The sequence below is a fragment of the Psittacula echo genome, assembly GCF_963264785.1.
Source record: "Psittacula echo genome assembly, chromosome: Z".
NCBI lineage: Eukaryota > Metazoa > Chordata > Aves > Psittaciformes > Psittacidae > Psittacula > Psittacula echo.
The window spans coordinates 41,318,485-41,336,165 of NC_137742.1; the positions used below are offsets into that span (position 1 = coordinate 41,318,485).

General features: G+C 39.6%; 1 protein-coding gene across 2 annotated transcripts in view; it reads right to left on the bottom strand.

Moving 5' to 3' along the window:
* Window positions 1–16,072, bottom strand: part of PRUNE2 (prune homolog 2 with BCH domain) — a gene marked incomplete at both ends in the record, with an annotated part of 129,470 nt that extends 113,398 nt beyond the window's left edge. For both annotated transcript variants that reach the window (XM_080637094.1, XM_080637093.1), the window contains one exon: window positions 16,037–16,072. In XM_080637094.1, the coding sequence (XP_080493220.1) occupies window positions 16,037–16,072 (36 nt within the window). The remainder of the gene's footprint in view (window positions 1–16,036) is intronic.
* Window positions 16,073–17,681: the final 1,609 nt, after the last annotated feature.

Consider the following 17,681-nt stretch of genomic DNA (forward strand, 5'->3'; position numbering starts at 1 on the left):
GCAAGACATTTCAGAAATTCTGTCCAAAGCAAACACAGCAGTATGCTGTTCTACGGAATATTGTTCCTGGATACGAAACTGCCCTTTTTAATGTCATGTAAGTGCAACTGATTCTCCAGATCCACAGATCTGATATTAATAGCAATTACAGATCAAACTGAACCTCAGATTAAAGTTGCAGAGAGAGTATGACACTTAGTAGCTCTCTGAAACAGTATTAGTATGTTTCTCCTATTTCCTCCAATATATCTTTGGTCTTACCACAGAATGCTGAGCCGTACTAGTGCTTCTTACTCGATTCCTTACTATCGATCCCAGTAAGACTACTTTGCCCTTTCTTCAAACTTTACTGTATGAATTATAATTCAGTCAAGCTTCTAACTTCAAATTACTGGAAGTATTGACTTCACTTTTCACTCCTAAATTTCTTTCACATTTTATATTCCTTCCCACATTTTTTGTTTTTGAGAATTTACCTGTTTCTATGAAGAAACTAAATTTCATGTCTGTGATGGGATGAAGTTACAGTAACTTCTACAGAGCACAGTTTTATGCTACCATCAACAAGTAAGATTTTAACTTTACAGAAGTGCTCACAGGTATGGACTTTGGACACTAGATGTTGGGGGTTGGTGTACACATATTCATGCAGGCAGGCTGGCTACACTTAGTAGGGCAGAGTATCTGCATATCTTCCTATTTAATAACATGGAATATAACAGAACTAGTTCTCTATGTGTTTAGACTTTAAGTGTGAACAATTAAGTTCAGGAATTAGTGCTCCGCATAGAAGTTGTGTATAGAGAGAGATCCTGTTTTCCATCTCCACCTCAAAAACTGTATGGTCAGTCCTTTGCATATCTGCTCCAGTTCTCCTCACTGCAGCACTGCAGAACTAGAATTATACCCAACTCGATTTCCACCCTTCTACCAGCTTCAGGGTACAGCAGCAATGTGAGCCTGAGGACAGGGACAAAAAGATATCACACCTGACTTACTGAATATATTTACCTTATGGACTATCACTAGCTAAAAAGAATGCATTGCACTGATACTCCACATCTGCTTTTTTCTCCCCACTGATAGCAAGTCCAATTCAAGGATTTGGCACTATCTCTTCAATTAAAGAGCAGATGACAAAAGGCTAAAATCAGGCTTGTTGACTCTTTCCTCCATAGACTTTGCAAAAAAATGCACTTAAAAGAGATGTGTTTTAAGAGATAGACAGCTTTAGTATTAGGTGCTGGATGACAGACCACCATGTCCAAAACAGAAATAGCACTGTGGCTCAGCATAGCCTCCTTCAGAACACATAGCCTTTCTTCTCACAGACCATACAGCAGCAGAAGCTATGAGCACCAAACAGGAGAGTGAGCAGAAAATCCATCTCTCTGTGACTGGAAACACCCCACTATTTCCAACTGACATTTGGTTCCCTTGATTTGCACTTTCTGTCCTCCCAGTACAACTATCAAATCTATGTAGGTGTTTTTAGAATGATTTAGCAGGAAAAAGACCTAGTTACTAAAGCTTGATGGGTTTGAGCTATTTTAATCTCTATGCATGCTGATTTGTGTTAATTAAATGCCCTCAGAAACATTTGCAATTATGTAAAGCTGGGTCCCTGAAGTTAGTATCTCTCTAACAATAGCAACTAAAAATTTTAGACAAAGAATGTAAGTATAGGGAAAGGAGGAAGCTTTCAAGACTCAAGTCAAGTTTTCAATATTATTTAGATTCTTGACAGAACCAGGAACCAAACAGGACACTTCTGCATTCAAGAAATAGTACCTTTGGTATTACCATTCTATTTCCCACTTTTCTATTTTTTTGTTTGTTTGGTTGGTTGGTTTGTTTTGTTTAGGGTTTTTCACTTCCTGACCTTGGCCCCTGACCCACCAATATTTTCAAATAAAGTTCCATGATTTCCAGCAAATTATTCATAACTTCAGTGTGTCAGACCAGAATCTTATTCAAAACAGTACTCTGTTTATGCACAGTGATAGAAAGGGACTTGCAGATACCCAAGTATTCTGTAAAGATGCAAAATGTGCAAGAAAAGTCCCTTGCCCTGCCTTCTATCTATCTTACACACTTTTGGTTAGTCTTTGTATTACAGCAGTGGTTTCTAACTCTCAATGCATAGCTTTCAAATTTAATATTGTTTCTAACTCTCAAGCTTTCAAATTTCAAATTTAATATGCTTTTCTGTCTATCACCTATCAATCTAACATCAAATTATCACAAAAATCAGCTACTTTCTAAACAGTCAGAAATGTGTTAAGCTGTTGTCAAAACAAATGCAATGGAGCGTTACTCTTAAAAAACAAAAAAAACAAACAAACAAAAAAAAAACCAAACAAAAACAAACAAACAAAAAAAACCAAACAAACATGCATATTTGAATTAGAAAGCATGACGCTCCTTAGCTTCTCTGGACTGTCACAGAAAAACAGCCTATTGTGAGGGCTAAATCTTTTTAACTTGAAGATAAATGATCTTTCATCTATAGCTGCGTACAGTGTCAGTGACATCCAGTCACTTGTTCTGTTTACTGCAGCTGTGGATTCTGCTGGGATCTCTAGGGGACAGAGCCTGGCCTCTCTTTTCAGTTAAAAATGACATCCAGTTGAATTGAAACATTCTCTTAAGAACCTGTGATGCCATGAACATACCTGTTAATGACATACTTATTAATATCCAGCCTTGAAAATACACATAAAACCATATTGAATTATGGCTATATAGATGAACAGATCTATTTCAGATTTTGTAGAAAAGTTTGTAAAGATTTGTTTATCATATTTCTTTTAGTTTCAAATGCAGAACTAAAAGCTCTTCATAATTCACAGAATCATAAAATCATAAAATATCCCAAGTTGGAAGGGACCATCAGGATTACCAAGTTCAACTCCCGGCTCCTCACAGATTACCTAAAACTAAACCATATGATTAACAGTGTCATCCAGACACTCACTGAATTCTGACAGACTTGGTGCTGTGAGCACTTCCCTGGGGAGCCTGTTCTAGTGACCGATCACCCTTTTAGTGAAGAACCTTTTCCCAATGTTCAGTATGAACTTCCTCTAATGCAGCCTTATCCCATTTCCTTGTGTCCTATTGCTGGTCACAAGAGAGAGGGGATGAGTCCCTCCGCTGCCCTCCTTGGGGAAGCTTAGACTGCCATGAGGTCACCCCTCCGCCTTCTCCAAGCTGAACAAGCCAAGTGATCTCAGTTGCTCTTTGGAAGTCTTGCCCTCAAGGCCTTCAATTTTTTCCTTTAAATCAAAGCGAAAATGAAGCACTAAAAGTACTTAATTTCTTGAACAGGTTTTGTCAGAAAGGCAAAAGCTACAGCATACAATAAGGGCATAAGGAAAGTCTAAGCTTGCCCTTTTTAGAGGTGTAAATTCACCTAAAAGGACAGTATTTCTAATACTTACGAAAGACGCCAGCCAGGCCAGCCTTATTCGGTAAAGTCTTCAGCCCTGTCAGCTCAGGAATTTTCTTGCACATCTCATCAACTTCTAGGAGAAACTGTTCTTGTCTTAGAGGTGAGTGAGAAATACAACGCGCAGCATCCCTTTGCATCACCTGAGCTTGACACTAGTTATGCTTGTTGGGAGATACACTCAGCACACACATGAGTACACGCACACAGAGACACCCTTCGCAGATTGGTTCAGTGGGATTTCAGAGATAGTCGTCAACATCACGCTGTGGTCAGGTTTAGACATTTAACGCTGAGAAGTTTGTGCAAAGTCTCCTTAGTCCATTAACCCACTTGCAGAAAGAGAGGGTCTGAGTTCCTTCTGTGCACATGCAAGTGACAGAAAGTGCAAGTGCACAAGCAACAGAGCTAGATGAAAGTGGTATTTTAATAACTCAGGCTAAGTGAAAACTGGTAAGGCTGGTCTGCCAGGTTGGACAGCCACATTCAGTGTTTATGCCTTTCTTCCAGTTTCTTCTGCCTTGGCTTCTTTTCTTTTTCTAACATACATGCCCTCTTCCTAAAGGATCCATGTAGTCACTTTGGAAACATTAAATCCAAACCTGTACTTTAAAGCAAGTTCCATGTTCTCACAATGCAATGAATCTGTAAGAGACATTTTCATGTATCTAAAGGAGATGTTCTCACCTTACAATGTCTGGAGTGCAATCTATTGTATCACCATTTAAGCCTTCAAATTGAACAGAACATCTGAGATGACTACTCCAACAGTAACTTCTCTATTGTACTACAAGGTTCTGCCTCAGCTCAAAACAATGCTATGAAATATCGTTGCGTTTTTCCTGCTATCTGCAATAAGCTTAGTACTTTTTAAACAGAATTTTTCGTCTCTCAATTATCCAAAAGCTTAATTTGTATAATCAATTCTGATTAATGGAAGAAACGAGTAGATTCTGCTCTTACAGACAGATGTTAATTCAATATCAGTAATTATTATCTGGTTGGGAGAGAAGCAGCTAGATTTTAATCTCTACTTAATATGGCTACTAACTAGGTTGCTTTCTCCACAACTTCATCAAACAGCATCAATTTAAGCTCTGAAAAACTGAAATGTGCAAAGAATTAAAATTAATATCTAAATAGCTTATAAGGTAAGTGACTAAGCACTTAGTTAACAATGGAGGATATACATAATTAAGCAGGGCTAGAAAGATTTAAACAGTTATTTCACATCTTGTTTTGCATCCTTGCTTATTTTCCAGTGCAAAATGCAAAGAGAAATAATCTCAGAAGCAGACAGGATGAACTGTCTGGTGTGTAACAGTGGACAGCATGTTGTAAGGTAGAACAGAAAATGGCAGTTCATAAACAATCATGTGTCAGAAGGCCAATTTACCCTAAAAGTTGTAAGGCACTCAAAAGAACCAAACTATACCTGACTGGTTGGCACAGAAGGAAATGACGAACTGCAAAGTACTTATACAACAGCACACTCAAAATGCTGAAATTTACCTCGACACTACACTAGTCCCACACACATTGGTGCATGTGCCCCCACTCCTAAATGCAACATGGCAATGTCATGACTATCAAATATCCTACCAGCAGGAAAGGCGAAAGAGCAGAGAGAAAACAGGGAAAAGGAAAAACAAAATGAATTAAATACGTAAGTAAAGATCTCATTACTTTCCCCTCTTTGGAAGCTACAAAGTTGAGAAGAAAAGGCAGCAAGAAGGTGAGTTCATCTGCTTATTCCTGTCTTCATTAAAAGAAAGCATTTTTATATTTACTGTTCCATTTTAGCACACTGAAACCCATCTCTTCTGTTTTTCTCAATATAAACGTAAACTAATGCTACCAGAACTGGCATTACTCTCTGTTTTCACAACTGCAACACTGAGCAGAACCTGAATTCCTAATCTGATAGAAAAGCTGCAAGGCATTTGACAGCAAGAATAAAATCTCAAATAAATTGTACAAAATGGTTAGGAAAAAGCAAGCAAACAAACAAATGAAACCAATAGAAAGTCTGAAAGTTTTCTCAAGCAATGGTTTCTGCCACCATAGACAATTTGGTAAAGGGACGCATTTGAATTATTTTATGCGGGGACAGATAGAGAACACAGAGATAAACTGTTTCCATGACAAGTAGGGTATATACTTTAACTTGCTCTATTTCCAAGAAACAATACCTCAGCATTTTCAGTCAAGCAGACTTCATAGTCTTCATACTTGCCTAAATCAAATTAAAACTATTTCTTTAGATCAGTTTGTTAACTCTACCAACTGTTATTTGTGTTTTATTTACAGTCTGGAAATAAACTGTCTTTTCAGAATATGAGATTGTAACTGGCCCAATTCTCACATGGGGGGTGGAGGTGCTAAACTGATGGCTGGTTTGGTTTGGTTGTTTGTTTTTTAAATGAAAGCTTAACACTATGATATTGAGACAGGCTTATACCAACAACTACTGCACAAACTTCGCAACATAGACCAGCCAAAAGTCTTTAGACCCAGCCTTAGAAATCTCTCTTCCACTGAGCAAAAGCTGCCAGCTGAAAACTCTGCGGTTTTTTTTGAGAGGTGAACAAAGATCTGCTAAGATTAGATCACTTAACTCATTTTTACATGTAATCTAAAACAGGGTATGAGTCCATGTCTCTGGAGATGAACGACTAGAACTTCAGTCTGCACCACTTCCTCATCCCTGGAATGAATCCTTTAATGCACAGTTATGCCACCCTTCCAAATAATAAATGAAGTCATTGCTTTTGCTTATTTCTTCTAAGACTGCCAATGCTGAAGTTCTAGTGCGCATCAAATTCTCAAGGGAGTAAACAAATTCCACATAATTGCATGGAACTGTTTTTACATGAGTTCATGTAGCTAGCCTCTCAGAATATGCAGAAAGCAAAGAATTGTGCAAAGCCCTCCCACACCTCTTCCTCTCATATACAAAACAACTTTATGTAAAAAATAGACAAGATGCACCTTTTAAAGCTAGCTGCAGCAACTGCACAGCCAATCTACCATTAGCCTCTACAGTTCCATCATATCACAATGAGATAAATGCATATATTTCCCTGAGGGGTGGTGAAGAGGAAGTATATAATCTCTTACAGATTCAAATCTCTTAAGCACAAAATACACAGGTACCTCACATAAAGCTACTTGCTCTCCTAAATAATGTGAATGCTCAGGATACAGTCTCTCTATGTATGTGGGCTGTATATATGAATTGACAAAAAATAGTAAACTTTTCCAGCAAGTTAACCTGTCACTGTACTTCACCTGCAATCCAGCCAGCCCTGCAACTGACTTTGAGTGTTAAAACCTTTGTTAAGTAAAAGAAAAGCTGCTGAATCAGTCAACTGATCACTTTCCAATTGTCTATATTTAGAAGAGACTGTCCCTCCAAGTATATGAAAGTTTACCATCTATTGCTGCTTCACAAAGAGCCAAGTACATTTTAAGCGGAGCAATTCTGCTTCTCATTTAGAAAAGCAAACTCAAAAGCAAAGTTTCTTTCTTTCCTCCTATCCCACTGGCTGCAGAAAAGCATACAAAATTCACCAAGCAGACACGTCTTTCTCTTGTCAGCACACTCAGACTCTATCTATGACTCCACTTATTTCCAGGAGTTATAAAAGCATGGTAGCATCTGAAGAAACAATTCAGAGACTTCTTCCTCCCTCCCAACTCATCTTTGCTCAGGAATTCTTAATCACTGTTGTATAAGAGCAAGAAAGTATAATAATTCTTAATGCTCTGTATCACAATGTAGCACAGTAAGATTAACCATTAGGGAAAAGGTCACTTCAGGATGATAGCCAGTCACTCAACCAAAGGCTGGTTCTACAGCTAACTTGGTTAGTGTCAGGCATTGCATACAGAGTCAGTTCCACACAGAAAACTAAACGAGAATCAAACCTGTGTGAATTTAAAAAAAAAACCCATAAATTCAATTATTGCTATCAAAATACAGAAAAATAAAAATTTCCCAAATTGTAAAAAACACATAAATCATGTCAGGTATACTGCAAAATCTCACTGTGTTCTAGACAGAGGTTGACGTAAGGAGATTTAAGACTAATGAATTGAGGCTAGAGGGGAATGTACAAAAGGAGGTTATGTCTGTGCAAGACAGAACTGGGCCAGTGCCCAGGCCTATAAGATCTATTACATCTCATTCAATTATTGTCAAATGACACAGTACAAGGAAAGAGAACTATCTGACATCATCCAGACGTTGTTTTCTGAAATGTTCCTAACCTTTCCACTGTCCATCCTCTGTCCTTTCTCTGCTGCAGTATATTTGCATCTCGTTAGAACAAGTGATATAATTAATTGCTAAGGACATGTCTAACTGTTGCTGGCACCTGGATCTCTTCTTTGGAGAAAAGGAATTTAACAGGAATGTCATTTAAGTAATTTAAACTCTGAGCCTAACCTCCTTCAGGACTCCAGGCTGGTGAAAGGAACTGCAGTGCTTCTCCAGTCCTGCCCTTTTCACACTAAAATCCCACATCTTCTTTCCCCCCTCTCTGACATAATCTTACCAGACACTCCAGCTCACCATGGCTAAAGCTAAGCTTTTACTCCCTGCCTTCTTACTGCATCTCTCTCTCACAGGGAAATATATAACAGAGACAGAGGCCTTAACAAAACCATCCCATCCATCACTCCAGCCCATAACCTTGGCATCGTATTCAGTTTATACACACACATAGTGCCTATTGCAAAGTCCCACAGTTGTTTTTTCTCCTTATCAACCTCTCCTACCTTCCGTTAGAGCTAACACTCTGGCTATCATTACGCAGTGGTTTAATCACATAAATGTTACATGGTTTCAACAGAGGTAACCCGGCAGCGTCCAGAACCATGCCGTGGGAAACCTTCCCCTTGTCTGTGGCTCTGACCCTCCCATATTGGCTCTGCCCATACAGGCCTCTCTCTCCTGGTTCTCCTTGCTCCAACACATTAGCGGAATCCTTAAACTACACTTTGAAATCTTTCAAAACCTTCCTCTGCTTCACCTACTATCTCCTGTTCAATAACTTCTATCTCCAGCCAGCCAGTAGCAGGGAATGCAAAGAGTAATCAGATCTTCTCATTTCTTCCTACGCTGTCCCTGTGCTTAAAAAGACGTTTCCAAACCTCCCCATCTTCCTTTTTCAAAGCTGCCCTTTGCCAGAATGCTAACAGATAGGTTAGAAAACCTATACATTCTCACATCTACCTATTACCACCCTACTACTACTACTTTGGAATCATCTGCTTCCTCCTATATGTCTTCTAACTTACTTTACAGACTCTCTAAGGCACTGATTGAATAGATTTTTATTTTATGAAGAATTTGCACAGCACCTAGCACAACAGGATCCTGGTCAATACTACAGTACCACACTAAAATAATGGTAGGGTAGTGTGATACTCTAGTAAATACCCTAATATACTGCACTGAAATGCCTTTAGAATTTATTTCCGTGTAGAACAATGGAAAAGTATTGCAGCTACACATGCAATGATGCAACACCCAAAATGTTATTCAGGCTACAACGTGGCTTAATCTTGATTAATCTGATGTACTTCACCTCCACTGACGGAAAATTCACAAAAATTCACCAATGCTTTATTCTTCCATTTCCACCTTTTTTTTTTTTTTTTTTTTTGTGAAAAATGATAAAATATCACTCCACCAAAGGCTGATGAAAGGCAAAGCCTGTACGCCATATTTTAAAAAATATTATTTCTGTCCTCCAAACCTAAGAAAATCCATGGGGAAAAGGCATTTTTAAATCTCAGCTTCTGCTACATGTTTGTAGTCTGTATGGCTTTAGTGGAACTGTGAAAGTCTATTAAATCACTCAATATATTTTCCTTACAGCTGTAGGTTGTTTTTTAGTGTAGTCTAACATGTGTTCACCCAATTCAGGTTTAATTTTGTTTGCTTCTATGAAAGGGCTTCCTCTCCTTCCTCTGGGAGAACGCTCTCCTAGCTAAAAAACCTAATTTTCAGGAAATATTCTCTTGTTATTAAGCCTGTGCTGACCATTTTGCAATGTCTTCTTTATACTTACGCACATGAACGAACAATTCCTTCTTTGCATTAGTTTTAGTACCCCAAAGATCCAGACTGTTCACATATCTCAGATCAGCAGTAATTGAATCAAGTTTTATGTTTAGCCAATTTTTATTTCATTGGAAGTCAGTTCTTTAAAACACTTTGTTATGATCCCCTGAATTCTTCTTACATTTAAGAAATATTTTTTGCTGTATGGTACCAAAACAGAAGGAAGCATTCCACCTGAAACTGCACAATGATGATGAAAAAGAGACAGAGTAAATCTACAAGACACCAGGACATAACCCTACATAATAAAGATGCATATAAACATACAAGGGTCTACTTGTCCTTATATCACTTATGGGATATGAAGACTGCATCCCAAAATTACATTTTTTAACACTTAAGATCACCATATAAGCTTGTCTTATTTGCATTAGAGTGACACTCCCATCTCTATCTTTCTGCTTTCATACTCTCACGTTTTTCTCCTCATATTGAATCTATATTTGGAAATACTCTTCAAAAGAATCTGCAAAAATATTTTTCTGATCATTTCTCTCATCTCTGTAAACTCTTTAATATTACTGAATCTGCTCAGCATGGCTCACAACCATTCTTTGTTTAAATATTTATCTCAGAATTATGTTACTGCAATGTTTATTTTTTTTCCACATTACTCATGAACCCTAACTCTGAAGTTCCTGCTGCAGATTATACGGTTTCTTCTGACTGATTTAAGGAAAAAAGGTTAATCAGCTGTAATGCTGTGATTATGCAACATTTTTACGAGTATGTACAACCTATCCATGCAAGTTTTCCAACTGAAGTCAATATCATTATTCATACCCTTAAATCTGTACACACTCAAAGTGCCCTGCTAAATGGAGTCAAGTCCCCTGTGTGCTGTTGGATTAATGTAGAGAAGACCTGATTCTTTGTCTTAATGCTTGAAAGCTTTTTTACCTCTCTGCTTGGAAAAGTGCAGCAATTTCTGGGAAAAAAAAAACCTTCTGTTTCACTTCTGTAATGTCTTTCACTTCCCATAAAACCACCACTTTATTCCAGCTAAATCAAATATTATTTTCAAAGTAACCACTGCCTGTCATTGATAACAAAACTCCAGTTAGACAAATAAAAGGCAATATGAATAAACATGTAAGTGACTCAGCTTGTTTTATAAACTGTGGTCACATAAATCTGCTCAAGTCATGCCATCATCAGTAACTGTTCTTTGAGCTTCTTTGCCTCAGAAACAAACACAACATTCATTTTTTATCTATCAAAGCAATGCCTTGGAAGCCTTTTTTTTTGCATTCTCAAGGGCTTCTCCCCAGCCATGGGCCTGGCCCTCACTTTGGAAAATGTCCAGTCACACAGTCCAGTTTTTTTCTGGACACATCTGTCTGGGGCCATAACTCCCCATTTGTCCAGTGTGCAATTCTGTCAGGGGTAACATTGGTCTAGCATTAGAGACTCTTTTCTTATGGCAACAAGGGATTAAATGAACTTGAAGTTTTAGGAGATCTGGGGATTTTTCCAAATGCTGTCAACTGCTGAAGGTGACACAGCATTTAGAAAGATTACTTCCCCAGCTAATCTGCTATTCTCTGCAGAGGGAGGACCATGTTGCTACTTTGAAGCAGTTTGCTGCAGTGTATTGATATCTCAGTATCATCAGCACATTAAGACTTTTCCAGGGCTCATTCTGCCCTCTTTGACTTCCCTGAAGCCAGCATATGAAGCATTAGGCTGTCCATTACGCACAGACCTAAGGCCAGGGAAAAAGTACCGGCTGGCAGCCACTGTCTCAGCATGTCTCAGGAGGAATTCTGTCAATTTTTATTTTTTTTTTTTTTAATTCTTACAGCTTTTTTCTTAACATACTCCCTTGATTTAACTTCTCACAGTCATTCAGCTTCACTGCAAACAGGCTAAAGCAAATGAGATTACTTGAAAAACACCAAACTTAACTACCTCATGCAGCACACAGTATCTCATATCAGAGAATCACTAAATAAATAATTTCTGAATTTTTACTTCTGTTTAATTGCCTTTAACGTTCTGATAATCATTCTGAAGTTACACCACTGAAGCCTTAAACTTTTGAATTATTTTTCTAATTAAATTATGCAAAATTATGTACTGACTGATCACTCTTCTCCCAATTGAGAAATTAGCTGTGCATGAAAAAGTCTAACCTAGAGAAAGACAGACTGAATTACCACCAAACATGTCAATAACAGTATACTGGAAATGAAACAGCAAGGTTTTGTGAAGTATGTCATTTTTGTACAGTGTCCTTTAAAGTTCTTTAATTCAACAAGCATGCAGAGCAGGATAAGCTAGTTAATGCATTGTACTTGAGTTCCCAGAAATATCACTGAAAAGTTTTCAAAGCCTAGTCAAGAAACTAAAGCATAAAAGAAAAGGGGGCTGTAATCCTCTCATAGCATAATAAAAAACTAAAAGCTAGGAAACAAAGGACAGGAACAAATGGTTAACTTTCACAAAGAAGAAAAAGTATCTGCGAAGGATTCTCCACAAGGATATGTGCTAGGATATGTACTGTTCTTCATATCCATAAATAATAAATGATATTACTTCCAGTAGGACAGGCAGGCAAATAACGAAGTGGCAAAAACTGCAGAGAATGCCAGATAATTCAGGAGAGTCAAATTAAAACTGGCTGCAAGAGCTGTAGAAAGGACTCATGACTCTGCAGGACTAGCTAATAAAATAGTAAATGAAATGAGAACTGAGAGTGCAGACTAGGGAAAAAGTGAGGAAACAAGCCCATGTCCATTTTTTTAAACTATGTTTAGGCATGATTCACAGCCAAACGGGCTTTAACGTTAGTATCACCAACCAGAAAGACCCATCATGCATTCATTTTAAATGATACACTGAAAGCACCAGAAAAATGCTTTCTGACAGTCAAATACAATAAGAGTAGAATAAGTAAGTAGGATATCAAGAACTCTTAAGAAAGTGAAAAAAAAAAAAATACGTTGCTACACTACCATCAAATTCTTTTATGTACCAATGCCTTAAATACATCAGGCAGTCCACAACTTTTAAAGGGTTAATGAAATTATAAAATATTCAGAGAGACGCCACAACGATGAACAGAGTGAGCGAATAGTTTTCGCCTAAGAAGTGGTGATAGAGAAACTCAGCTTGAAAATGTCTGGGAGAAGAGGGATATGGTAATGCTTAACTAAACACCTCGGGAAAATGAACAACAAATACTCATTTGAGGCATAAGAACCATAGAACACCCATTAAAATTATCAGGCAGATGGTTTAAAATAAACAGAAAGGGATATTCCACCACTCACACAATCACGCATGATAAAATTGTAAAACTCTGGCTCGAGCTGTGACTAACACAGTAGTTCAGATACACATATTGATCTAAGCTTTCAACACCTTATCAGCAGACCTGTATACTCTACTGCTTAACAACCCTCCCTTAGCCAAGGCAGAACACTGGTTTAGAAGGACCTTTGGTCACACCTAGTCTCAACTATTCTCACATAATTTCTAGACTTAGGAAAAACTGGGGAAAAGCCTGCAGGACCGAACTGTAAATGCCCTAAAATGTCAGTATCGCATCTCTTACATTCTGCCATGTTTTGCCTTCTAACATTTTTTCCCCCTGGTTTTACATCGATTATACATAAGAATTTTAAAAATCAGCACTGAAAAAATATCACTGAGAATGTTCCATGACTACATGGCAAGTCACAAAAGCAAAATTCTATGTTCTTAAAGAAAGAATAGCCTCATGGAGACTTTATTATCAATAGATAACATGCCAAGAATTTTTCTCTCTAACAGTTAATGAAGATATGCAACACAAGTCTTAGCAAACAAGAATGCGCAAGTCCTTTGTGTGGTATACTTCAAGACTGTAGAAAAACAACCTTGATTAATGTTGTGGCTGGAGCCAGACCCAAATGAATGATGAAGCACTTGCAGACTGAAGCATGCTCAGTCTGGGGCAATTGTTCTTTTGGAGCTACTGTTCATGAGTAAAGAAAATTTTCCTTTACTCAGAATGAGTAGTAATCACATAGCCAGTGAATGTAACCTGTTTAACCTAACAAGATTAGGTTTCACACCTATGGTGTGAAATACTATCACTGTAAGACTGGCATCATCAGGCCTCTGAGATACAACTGTAAGGCTTTTAGTGTCTTCCGCAGATACAGCTGCAGTAGCACAGCAACACACAGTAACCCGTTAATTCTAAGCCATTTGCCCATTTACTCAGGCTGTTCTACCTTACGTCAGTGCAAACCAAACATAGCCCCTTGTTTGCCTTCAGCTCAGTCTATCTTTTTCAGAAGAGAAAGATTCTCCATAAAAGTCTGGCCCAAGCAGGAAGGAAAACATATCATCAGCCTTCTGTGTTGTGGAATGCAAACCTTCAATTATTCTTCAATTACTCTGGATTATCTTTTCAGGCTACTGTGGTACAAAGTAAATTGGCAAATCTAAATCAACCTGTAAGACTTATAAATCTGTTCTAAACTGAACACACTAGTGTTCAGATGCTTCCTCCCCAGCCATGCTCAGCTGACATGACCACACAACTAACTCCTCCCTGTAATACTCCTGTAGAAGAAACCTACTCCAAATAGTTGTGACTTTTTTCTTCCACAGTTTAGAAGGTACAAAGCCCGCATTTCTTCTGAAAAACCACACTGCAGGAATAAAAAGGGATACTGTTCATTTGTTTGGCTCCCTGTTTCATCTAAATTAAACAAATAATATTATGCTGTCCATGGACCTCTTCAGATTCTGGTTTTCCAGTCAAATCTGTTCTGATTATCAACAGCTATTCAGAAATATTAATGCACAATTTCCTTTTAGTAGTAAAATCCAGTTGTTCTTACTGCTTGCCATTTACTAATGATGCAGAAGGGACCACCATCATAGCATAATTAATGTCTATTACGTAAGACAAGCTTTGATGTACCTGAGCAGGAAATCTGTCAAAATTAAATCTCCACTTCAAATATTGCGATATATGAAATGCTGATGTAAAAATGTATTAAGTATTTGTAACTGTGCTATGCAGTATCTTTTAATGGGGTTACCAAAGTTTAGATTGTTTACATGAACACATAAGGGGAACACCTTACAAATGCCTAAAAATACACAGTAAAACAATTTAGTTGGCATGTAACCAAGATGACACCCCTCATATTTACACCTAATATTTACCAAAACAGTCAAAAATTAAGGGAGCCACCATTTTCTCTTTTATTTTGCCAGTCCTCTAAAAAAAGCCTTAATTCTCTGATTTCTAACATACGCATGACAAAAAAAAAAGGATGGTATAACAAACCATCCTTTATAAATCATTACACATAGAGAACGATGGCCGTTGGAGAAAGACTATCTTGGTTTTATAAATGCTCATCCTCTAGAGAGATTCATAACAGGTCTATGGAACACGGACAGCCCTATGCTTCTAATCATCAACAATGAAGTCTACATTTAGTTAACTACAGCAACTCCCCAAAGGGTGGAGATGGGACCCTGCAAGCACACAGTTCCCAAGCGACCAAGAATAGAAGGCAAAACTAGCAGTCACAGGTTGTGGAGTTTTTTTACTAACCCTTCATTAGTCCTTTAATTGAACACAGTTCTCAGAGCAGTGATAGCTAGCAGGACTGCAGGTAACAACTTTAAATCCAAGTTTTGCAGAGAAAATCAACCTTCACAATTGGAAACAAGCTGGCCTAAGACCATCCCAGTCTTAAAAACATCCTACCTTCACACCGCACATAAAGGGGGGGAAAAAAGCACACACTGTTTGGGGCCAGATTATCAGTCACTGTAAACAAATGTACCGCAGTTTCAAGCACAACAGAGCTTGAACTAACAGAGTCATCTGAGAACAGGACCTGTACATCTCTGTGATTCCTAACACAGTATTACCTAGGGCAGAAGCGACACAATTATGGGGCTAGTCCTTGATCAACTTTGCATATTCCTCAGTTATTTTGAGTTTTGCTTATCAAAACTTATCCCTTATTCCTCGTGACATATAGACCACAGAAACTAGTTTCTCGGTGACTTTGATGTATGGTTTTCCACACTCAGCTACGCAACTTGATGCATCTCAAAGTCTCTACATATGTGCCAATAATCCCCAAATGGCACGCTGCCGTTCGTTTGTGTCCGTCCTCCCCTCCCACCCCGCCTGCTAAACACGGGTTTGTACATTTGTAAAGCGGGACGTTATTCAGCAATAACTATAGGACAGCAAGGCAAGAGAAGAAAGCGCACCCCCAAAGTACACCTCAGCCGACGCAGAGGTCGCAAGCCCCATCCCTCCCCACCTCCCGCCCCATAGAGCAACGCCGAGCGCTGCTGCAACACTCCGGGAAGTTTTCGGGAGCACCCGCGGGTGCTGCACCGGGGCTGCGGCGGGGCACAGCCCGCTCCGCACCACCGGCAAGTCGGGCGAAGTTTGTCGCCCGCTACCCGCCGTGACTCACCAGCTTGGCCTGGGCGCGCTGCAGGAACTCCTCCATGGCGTTGGCGACGGCGCCGCCCGCTGCGCTGTCCCTCCGACGCCCGCTGCGCTGTCCCTCCGACGCCCGCAGCGCTGCCTCCGCGCAGCCCGCAGCGGAGAGCGATCCCGCCACCCGCCCCGCCTGGTCCGGTCCCGCCCCGCCCTGCTCGCCGCGGGCGGTGACGTCAGGCCGTGCTGCAAGGGCCGGCGCGGAGGGGTGCGGAGGGTTCCCGATGTCGGCGGTCTGCGCTGGTTGCACAGCGTGGGCCCGGAATGCGGGGGGCCCATACCCGTCTCGAGGTCTCAAAGCAACAGGCTCGGATCAGTCACCTGCCTGCCGCGGGCGCTCGGGCGGGGGTGTCTCAGTTGGCCTGCAAAGACAGCTAGGGGGCATTGGGGTCAGAGGCAATGACGTGGTCAGGGGGCCCTGCAGGGAGCTCAGCAGACACGGTCTCAGCTCCAGGAACCTTGTCCCTCACTTTGGACCCGGGAGCCTTTAAAATTGCAGTGCCCGCAGCCACATTTCACATACATTCAACTGAACAGCTCTCAGAGGAGCCTCCTAAGACAGCATCCACTTCATAGAGACGTGAAGTGAAATGCCGGAGAGCTGGAGCCCCTGTCCAAGACTGCAGAAGTCAGGGGAAGATCATGCAGTGAGGGTAGTGTAGATCAGGAGATAAACTGCAAGGTTCATGGCTTCTCTGATGCTCTCACACCACTGTCATTCACCAGTGTGTTTCCTTTGCCCACGATAAATAAGTAACCTGAAAAACACAGAGTTACTACTACAATCAAGTTGTGCCTCACTGAGGAGTTAGTGATGACTAATTATTAATAAATTCAGTGCTATGAGATGTGGGATTTCTTTCTCTAGGGTATTATTTTACAGCTCATTGAATTACTGAAAAAGCAAAGCTTTTGCTTCCTTATTAACAAACTTCTTCTTTCGTGTGTAATTCGCTCTCATTTGATTTAACACTGGAACGGGTTGCCCAGGGAGGTTGTGAATGCTCCATCCTTGGTGTTCAAGGCCAGGTTGGATGAGGCCTTGGGTGCCATGGTTTAGTGTGAAGTGTCCCTGCCCATGGCAGGGTGGTTGGAACTAGATGATCTTAAGGTCCTTTCCAACCATAACTATTCTATGATTCTATGATTCTATGATATCTTGCAGATCCTATTACTCAGTTCCCTGTCATGATCAATCTGCGCTGCCTGGTCATATGTTCCTGTTCCAAAGTGCTCTGGAGAACACACACACAAAAAAAATCCTAATGTATGCCATAACAACTGAAAACTGAAAGGTAAATCTTCATTAAAATATTTGAGTGGACTGAAGCACTGTGCAAATGACATGAAGCAAAGTACTGTAAATGACAGCGTTCTGCAGAAAAAAAATGAACTCTGCTGTTTACTGGAACATTTCTTCTTCTGAAAAACATTACTGTGTTTCAGAACTCTGTCTGAATTTGGGGGTTCCTGTTATTCTGTTGAAAGGTAGGTCTCTTGAAAGGTTACATGTTTTGCACAACATACACTTGTAACCTAAAATTGAGATTGAAGTATTGCAATACAGGAATTGCTGTGTAATCTGAGATGCAGAGTTGAGGTCTGCTGAAAATGTTTTG